This window comes from Protobothrops mucrosquamatus, unplaced genomic scaffold (assembly GCF_001527695.2).
Source record: "Protobothrops mucrosquamatus isolate PMUCROS unplaced genomic scaffold, P.Mucros_1.0 scaffold4806, whole genome shotgun sequence".
NCBI classification, from domain to species: Eukaryota; Metazoa; Chordata; class Lepidosauria; order Squamata; family Viperidae; genus Protobothrops; species Protobothrops mucrosquamatus.
Window position 1 is genome coordinate 4,979 of NW_015390696.1, and position 8,873 is coordinate 13,851.

At 48.7% G+C, this 8,873-nt stretch overlaps 1 protein-coding gene across 1 annotated transcript in view; it reads left to right on the top strand.

Moving 5' to 3' along the window:
- Window positions 1-8,315, top strand: part of ACAP1 (ArfGAP with coiled-coil, ankyrin repeat and PH domains 1) — a gene marked incomplete at its 5' end in the record, with an annotated part of 13,205 nt that extends 4,890 nt beyond the window's left edge. Inside the window, 8 exons of the mRNA XM_015828701.1 lie at window positions 670-739; window positions 2,505-2,599; window positions 2,988-3,148; window positions 4,176-4,381; window positions 4,967-5,076; window positions 6,237-6,347; window positions 7,289-7,338; window positions 8,207-8,315. Coding sequence (XP_015684187.1) covers window positions 670-739; window positions 2,505-2,599; window positions 2,988-3,148; window positions 4,176-4,381; window positions 4,967-5,076; window positions 6,237-6,347; window positions 7,289-7,338; window positions 8,207-8,313 — 910 coding nt within the window. The remainder of the gene's footprint in view (window positions 1-669; window positions 740-2,504; window positions 2,600-2,987; window positions 3,149-4,175; window positions 4,382-4,966; window positions 5,077-6,236; window positions 6,348-7,288; window positions 7,339-8,206) is intronic.
- Between the last annotated feature and the right edge of the window lie 558 nt (window positions 8,316-8,873).

Consider the following 8,873-nt stretch of genomic DNA (forward strand, 5'->3'; position numbering starts at 1 on the left):
AGACTCAGCCCCCCTCCCCACCCCATTGCAAGGGAGAGAAAGAAATTGAGAGGGGGGGGCTGCCTCCACTCCCCCACCCCCGGGACCCCATTGATAAAGAGAGAGAGAGAGAGATAAGCCAGGGGTCTTCAGACTTGGCCACTTTTAAGACTGGTGGACTTCAACTCCCAGAATCCCTCGGGGCTCTTCAGACTTGGCCGCTTTTAAGACTTGTGGACTTCAAGTCCCAGAATTCCTTGGGGCTCTTCAAACTTGGTCACTTTGTTTGGACTTCAACTGCCAGAATCCCTCTGGGCTCTTCAAACTTGGCCACTTTTAAGACTAGTGGACTTCAACTCCCAGAATTCCTCAGGGCTCTTCAAACTTGGCCACTTTTAAGACTCGTGGACTTCAACTCCCAGAATCCCTCAGGGCTCTTCAGACTTGGCCACTTTTAAGACTGGTGGACTTCGACTCCCAGAATCCCTCGGGGCTCTTCAAACTTGGCCTCCTTGGAAGGAAAAGACCCCGGGTGTCCGTGGGTGGGGAGACGTGGCCACCTACTAGCAACGTGGATGCCGCCTTGGCGGGACAGGGATGTGGCTGCTGGTGGACCCTGGGAGAAAAAGCAGTTTCTTTTCCCCCCTTTGAGCCCCGGCGGTTTCTCCCCCCCCACTTTCTCTGCTTTAGGAGTCTGGGGGTGCATTTCTCCAAGGTGAGGTCCCTGACGCTGGATGCCTGGGAGCCGGAGCTGGTGAAGGTAACCGGGGGGGGGGGAAGCAGAAGAAGCTGACCTATAAGTCAAAATGCCCCCCAAAGTAGGAAATGTGGGTGGGGTCCTGGTGGAGGGGGGGGCTAAGAAGGACCCCTTGATTTGGGGGATAGGCTGTTTTTCTGAAAAAGGGATGCAGAGCTTAACAAGGTTTGTGCGTCGCTCTGGATGAGCAGCCCTCGGAGTTGCAAGTGTACCGGGTTCGAATCCAGAGCGGGGAAGAGGGTCCGGGTCCGGCAGGGGGCAGGCTCAAGCCCAGAGGCGGCAAAATCTCTGGGCTGGCATCTGGGACTGGGGTGGCCCATAGGACCAGCCTTTTTGGGAAGGAAGGGGGAAGGAGGAGAGGAAGGAAGGGAGGGAGAGACGGAGGGAGGGAAGAAAGGAGAACAAGGAAAAAAGGAGAGGGAGGGAGGGAGGAGAGGAAGAAAAGAAAGGGAGAGAGGAAGGAAGATGGGAAAGGGACAAAGAGGAAGGAAGGAAGGAGACAGGAGGAGGGAGGGAGAGAGGAGAGGCTGAGGAATAAGGGGAGGAAAGGGAGGGAAGGAGGGAAGAAAGAACAAGGAAAAGGGAGGAGAGGGAGGAAAGGAGGGAGGAGAAAAGAGGGAGAGGAAGGAAGGAAGATGGGAAAGGGACAAAGAGGAAGGAAGGAAGGAACAGAAGGAAGGAAAGGAAGGAAGGAAGGAAGGCGGGGGAGGGAGGGAGGGAGGAGAGAGGAAAAAAGAATGGAAGGAAGGAGAGGAAGAAAGGGAGTGAGGAGAGAGAACAGGAAGAAAAGAAAGGGAGAGAGGAAGGAAAGAAGAGAGAAGAGGAAGGTAGGAAGGAAAGGAAGAAGTGAAAGGGACAACGGAAAGAAGGAAGGAAGGAGGGAGAGAGGGAGGGAGGAGAGGCTGAGGAATAAGGGGAGGAGAGGGAGGGAGGAGAGGAAGGGAGAGAGAAGAGGAAGAAAAGAAAGAGAGAGGAAGGAAAGAAGAGAGAAGAGGAAGGAAGGAGACAAATGAGAGGAAGGAAGGAAGGAAAGGAAGAAGTGAAAGGGACAACAGAAAGAAAGAAGGAAGGAGAGGGAGGGAGGGAGGGACGGAGGAGAGGTTGAGGAATAAGGGGAGGAGAGAGAGGGAGGAGAGGAAGGGAGAGAGGAGAGGAAGAAAAGAGGGAGAGAGGAAGGAAAGAAGAGAGAAGAGGAAGGAAGGAAGGAATGAGAGGAAGGTAGGAAGGAAAGGAAGAAGTGAAAGGGACAACGGAAAGAAGGAAGGAAGGAGGGAGGGAGGAGAGGCTGAGGAATAAGGGGAGGAGAGAGAGGGAGGAGAGGAAGGGAGAGAGGAGAGGAAGAAAAGAGGGAGAGAGGAAGAAAAGAGGGAGAGAAGAAGGAAAGAAGAGAAGAGGAAGGAAGGAAGGAAGATGAGAAAGGGACAAAGGAAGGAGGGAGGGAGGGGAGGCTGAGGAATAAGGGGAGGAGAGGAAGGAAGGAGAACGGAAGAAAGGGAGTGAGGAGAGGAGAGGAAGAGAAGAAAGGGAGAGAGGAGGGAAAAAAGAAGAGAGAAGAGGAAGGAAGGAGACAAATGAGAGAAGGAAGGAGTGGAGAGGAGAGGAGAGGAGTAGAGTGGAGAGGAAGTTTCCAGCGGCCCGGACCCCTTAGCCTCCTCCTGCCCTACTCCTCCCCTACCACTTGGAGGTAGGACCCTGTAGTGTAGGCCAGACGCTGAGATGAAGCCCCCCCCTCCTCCTTCGCCCCCCACCCCTCCCTTGTCCCTGGCAGCTGATGTCCGTGCTGGGAAACCGAGTCATCAACCAGATCTACGAGGCCCGGGTGGAGGAAATGAACATGAAGCGCCCCCAGCCAGGAAGTTCCAGGTAAGAACCCCCCTCCCCTTCTATCAAACACCCCCCCCTGCCCCCCCCCACCTGGTCATCCAAAAATTGAGTCCATAACAACTTTGGGGCCTTTTTTTTTCTTCCCCTTTGTGGTGTCTCCACACCTGCCCTCCAGGGGGCGCAAGTGAAGGGCTGGAGTTACACCTCTCGGCCTCTAGATGGCCTCGTGGGACACCTGCAGGGCCCCCTGTCCTCCCGCTCTAATCCTACAGGTGGCTTGTGCGAATTCGGAGGAGCTTGTGCCCTAAACCACACACACACACACACACACACACACACACACACAGAACCGTCAACAGTTCTGGGTGCGAGAGTACCGACAGATCAAAAACTGAAAGAGGGCGCCTGCCCTTCCCTGTCTGTCCAGATCCGAAAAGGAGGCCTGGATCCGGGCCAAATACGTGGAGAGGAAGTTTATCACCAAGTTCCCCAACACCGGGAGGGCCCTGAGTCGCAGCAGAGAGCCCCCCAGGGGGCCGGAGAGATCCCCAAGGCCGTTTCCCAAGCCTAAGCCGCCGGGCCACATCCGCCGGAACACAGGTAAGACGGGGGTGGGGTGGGTGAGGGGGCTGGACTAGAAGACCTCCAGGGTCCCTTCCAGCTCCTATTCTATTCTATTCTATTCTATTCTATTCTATTCTATTCTATTCTATTCTATTCTATTCTGTATTTTATTATTCTATTCTATTCTATATTATATTTTCTATTCTGTAATTCTATTCTATTCTATTCTGTATTTTATTATTCTGTTCTATTCTATATTATATTTTCTATTCTGTAATTCTATTCTATTCTATTCTGTATTTTATTATTCTATTCTATTCTATATTATATTTTCTATTCTGTAATTCTATTCTATTCTATTCTGTATTTTATTATTCTATTCTATTCTATATTATATTTTCTATTCTGTAATTCTATTCTATTCTATTCTATTCTATTCTGTATTTTATTATTCTGTTCTGTTCTGTTCTATTCTATTCATATTCTATCCTATTCCTATTCTATTCTATTCTATATTCTATTCTATTCTGTTCTATTCTGTATTTTATTATTCTATTCTATTCTATTCTATTCTATTCTATTCTATTCTATTCTATTCTATTCTATTCTATTCATATTCTATCCTATTCCATTCCATTCCATTCCATTCTATTCTGTATTTTATTATTCTATTCTATTCTATTCTATTCTATTCTATTCTATATTCTATTCTATATTCTATTCTATTCTATTCTATATTCTATTCTATATTCTATTCTATATTCTATTCTATTCTGTTCTATTCTGTATTTTATTATTCTATTCTATTCTATTCTGTATTTTATTATTCTATTCTATTCTATTCTATTCTATTTTCTATTCTATTCTATATTCTATTCTATTCTATTCTGTTCTATTCTGTATTTTATTATTCTATTCTATTCTGTTCTGTTCAATTCTGTTCTGTTCTATTCCTCATATTTCTATTCTGTTCTATTCTATTAGGGTCACTAAACGAGGACCCCCTAAAGGCCTTGCTCTTTTGTCATACCGTTCCTGCTTTCTCTCCTAGGAGCCCGCGAGGGAATCTCCCCGAGTCGGGCTGCCCCAGCGTCGGAGGACCTGCACAATTTGCACCCGGGCGCCTTGCTCTACCGCGCGGCCGCCGCGCCCCCCAGTTTGCCCACCATGACGGACGCTCTGGCTCACGGGGCGGACGTAAACTGGGTGAACACGGCCCAGGAAAGCCGGACCCCGTTGCTCCAGGCTGTCGCTGCTGTGAGTCTGCCCGTCCGGGGTGGGGAGGGCTGATGTGCTCGGCTTGACAGCCGCGCCCCAAGCATTGACAGGCAGGGAGTCCTCGACTTACGACGGCTTCATTTAGCGACCATCAAAGGTTACAACGGCTCTGGAAAAAAAGCAATTGACGTCCATTTTTCACACTTGCGACCGTCGCATCCTCCCCGTGGCCACTGGGTCAACATTCGGACGCTTGCCCCTTGACTCGCATTTATGACGGTCGCAGTGTTCTGGGGTCAAGGGGAAACTCCATTGCGGTCGTAAGTTGAGGACTGCCTGTGATTTGATTGCCGGAAAAATGAGAAAGAAATATAAGGGCAGGCTGGGAAAAAACCGACAAAAAATTTTGCCTGGCCGGCTGTAAAACGGGCCGGTCAGCAAGGCACAAACTCTGCTTTTGTGGCCTCTGAGCATGTGCAGTGATTACTGTCTCATTGGGGTGTGGTAACAAGTGCGGGAAGGAGGGGCTTGTTGAGTGATGTCACTATGGGGAGGGGCTTGTCCCAGACCGTCCCGCCTCTCCTTTGCTGTTGGGACCACATTTTTTTGTGTGTTTTTATCCAGAATTCATTGCTGGCGTGTGAATTTTTGCTTCAAAACGGAGCCAACGTCAACCAGGCGGACTCTAAAGGGCGAGGACCGCTGCACCACGCCACCATCTTAGGCCACACCGGGTAGGACTCTCCTCTTTGTCTGGTTGATTCTCCTGCTCCAGCAGGGGGGCTGGACTAGAAGACCTCCGAGGTCCCTTCCAGCTTCTATTCTATTCTATTCTATTCTATTCTATTCTATTCTATTCTATTCTATTCTATTATTCTGTTCTTTCATTATTCTATTCTATTCTAATTTTATTATTCTAATCTATTATTATGTTCTTTCATTATTCTGTTCTGTTCTATTCTATTCTATTCTGCATTCTATTCTGCATTCTATTCTGTTCTGTTCTATTCTAATTCTGTTCTATTACGTTCTATTCTATTCTATTCTATTCTTCATTCCTATATTTATTCTATTCTATTCTATTCTATTCTATTCTATTCTATTCTATTCTATTCTATAGTTTATTATTCTATTCTATTATTCTATAGTTTATTATTCTATTCTATTCAATTCTATTCTAATTTTATTATTCTATTCTATTATTACGTTATTTCATTATTCTATTCTATTCTATTCTATTCTATTCTATTATCTGATTGATTGATTGATTGATTGATTAATTGAAATGGTATAGAGTCTCCTCCTTGAGCAGGGGGCTGGATTTGAAGACCTCCAAAGTCCCTTCCAGCTCCTATTCTATTCTAAATTCTCCCCTATTTTTCCTACTATTTGGTTTTGTATTGTGTTTGTATTTTATACCCTAAACCAGGGGTAGGCAATCTTGGCTCCCTTGATGATTCGTGGACTTCAACTCCCAGAATTCCTGAGCCAGCATGGCTCAGCTTGGAAATTCTCCCTTTCCCCTCAGCGTGGCTGGCTCAGGAATTCTGGGAGTTGAAGTCCACGAGTCATAAAGGGGCCATAATCCCCCCATGCTGGCTCAGGAATTCTGGGAGTTGAAGTCCACCAGTCATAAAAGGGCCAAGGTTGCCTACCCCTGCCCTAAACAAATAAAAAAAAGGAGCAATGACCCCCCCCCACCCCCCAAAATCCCCTCAAACAGCTGGGGCAAGACCTTGCTGAGCGACTGCCTCGCTTAGCAGCGGAAATTTGGGACTCAACCAATTGTGGACTGCCCGTAATTTTATTTTCGCCCCAAATAGCCAAAGCGATCTGTCGACTCTCCAGGAACCTCTTATTCAAACCTCTGTACCCCTTTTTTCCTCCCCCCCAGGCTGGCCTGCCTGTTTCTCAAACGCGGTGCCAACATGAACGCCGTGGACGGGGAGGGCAAGGACCCGCTGGGCATTGCCATCGATTCGACCAACGCGGATATCGTGACCTTGTAAGCGGACGGGGTGCCAGGGCGGCGGAACCAGTTTTCGGCGCCCGGAGGAAGGGAGGGGGACATTGGGAGGGGGGGGGTCTTGACCTTTGGGCTCTTCCTGAAATCATCTGCATGCTGGAGAAAGAGAGGCAGTCTGTTGGAGTGCCGAAGGTGGATTTATTGCAAGGGAATGGGTCACCCGGTGGCCATCCAGACCCTCCCTCTTATTTCAGCGGGGGTTCCTTGACCAATTTTAAGACCTGACGTGTTTGCCCTCTGAGCATGTACAGGTAACCGGAACTGAACCCAGCCTGGAAGCTTCCCACTCAGAACAGATCTCACATGGAATGGGTCACCCAGTGGCCATCCAGACCCTCCCTCTTATTTCAGCGGGGGTTCCATGACCAATTTTAAGATCTGATATGTTTGCCATGGTTTAGGTTCCTCCCGCTTGCCCTCTGAGCGTGTCAAGGTAACCAGGACTGAACCCAGCCTGGAACTTTCCCACTCAGGTCTCACATGGAATGGGTCACCCAGTGGGCATCCAGACCCTCCCTCTTATTTCAGCGGGGGTTCCATGACCAATTTTAAGACCTGACATGTTTGCCGTGGTTTCTGCTTGCCCTCTGAGCATGTCAAGGTAACCAGGACTGAACACATCCTGGAAGCTTCCCACTCGGGTCTTACCTGGCACCAGTGGGAGTTTCTGAACCGTCTCATAGGGTAGCCCCGTAAAGGATGCATTACAGTAGTCTAGTCTCGGTTAGAGCAATGCTCTCTGCCTAAAGTTGGGATGCAGGTCCCCAAATTGGCAGAAAGGTGGAGACTAGGTTGGGTGGGTTATTTTGGGTGGGTGGGAGGGAGGGAGGGCGCCCTGTTTGGGAGGGCTAGGGATAACCAGGATAACATTTGGGGATTTAGTAAGAATCCTTCATGGCTTCTCCTTTCTTTCTCTGAAGGCTGCGACTGGCCAAGATGCGGGAAGCTGAACTGGCCTTAGGCCAGTCAGGTAAGCCATGCCCTCTGTAAGAAGGAATGGAAGGGGGAGATGGAAGAGGGAGACAGACTCGGCTCTAAGCTGGACGTTCTTTTGTGAAATGTGAATTTTCAGGTGAAAATTGAGCTGGGGCAGGACTAGAACTCACCGTCTCCTGGTGATAGGCCCAAAGTCACCCAGCCGGCTTGCATGTTTAATGGTGGACTAGAACTCACCGTCTCCTGGTGATTGGCCCAAAGTCACCTAAATGGTTTTTACGCCTATAATAATAATAATAATAATGATAAAGTTGGAAGGGACCTTGGAGGTCATCTAGTCCAACCCCCTGCTCAGGCAGGAAACCCTATACCATTTCAGACAAATGGCTGTCCAGTCTCTTCTTAAAAACTTCCAGTGTTGGAGCATTCACCACTTCTGGAGGCAGGTTGTTCCACTGGTGGGACTAGAGTGGGACTAGAACTCACAATCTCCTGGTGATTGGTCCAAACTCACCCAGCCTCCTTTCCTGCCTAAGGCGGGACTAGAACTCACCGTCTCCTGGTGATTGGCCCAAAGTCACCCAGCCAGCTTTCATCTTTAAGGTGGGACTAGAACTCACCGTCTCCTGGTGATTGGCCCAAAGTCACCCAGCTAGCTTTAATGTTTAAGGCGGGACTAGAACTCACCGTCTCCTGGTGATTGGCCCAAAGTCAGCCAGCCGGCTTTCATGCCTAAGGCGGGACTAGAACTCACCGTCTCCTGGTGATTGGCCCAAAGTCACCCAGCCGGCTTTCATGCCTAAGGCGGGACTAGAACTCACCGTCTCCTGGTGATTAGCAACCAAAACTGGATGTGATATCCCAAGTGTGGCCTTATAATAACCTCGTTCTTTTGGTTCCAGGGGATGAAACTTACCTGGACATTTTCCAAGATTTCTCCTTCATGGCGTCCAACGATCCTGAGAAATTGGCCAGGAGAGCCTACGACCTGAGACTCACCACGTTGTGAAGCCCTGGAGAAGGTTCCTCAAGACGGGAAACCCGCCAGGAACGTGGTCATTTCCGTCGTCCAGGACCGACGGGGCGGCTGGACAGTCCAAAAAAATCAAATTAAGTTGCAAATGGACTCCAGAAGTCCAAGGGGCTGGTTTTAAGCATGGGGTCCCCCAAACGTACTTCTCCAAAGTTGGCTTTGGGGGTGAACTTGGCCAGAAAACAGCCAGGACAGCGAAGATCAGAGCGTGGACACTCTTTTCATTTTGAACCCTTCTGTTTTTCCCTTCTGATCTTCCTTTTTTGTTTGTTTTTTGTTTTAATTTATTGCTTTTGGACTGTCTATCCTTGCGGAACGATGCTAAAGGGACAGATACGGAATCAATTTGCGCCCCAAATCTAATTTTTTTTTCTTTTCTTTTCTGAGTCTGGAAACCGCGACGTCTCGGCCTGGAGAGGTGAAAAACGGGGTGTTTTTGGAGCTGGGAAAGCTGTGTGTTTTATTTGGGAATAAATGTGGTTTTCCAGAGGACCAGAATGATGGTTTATAAGTCGCGGGCTGGATTCTTAGGCCCG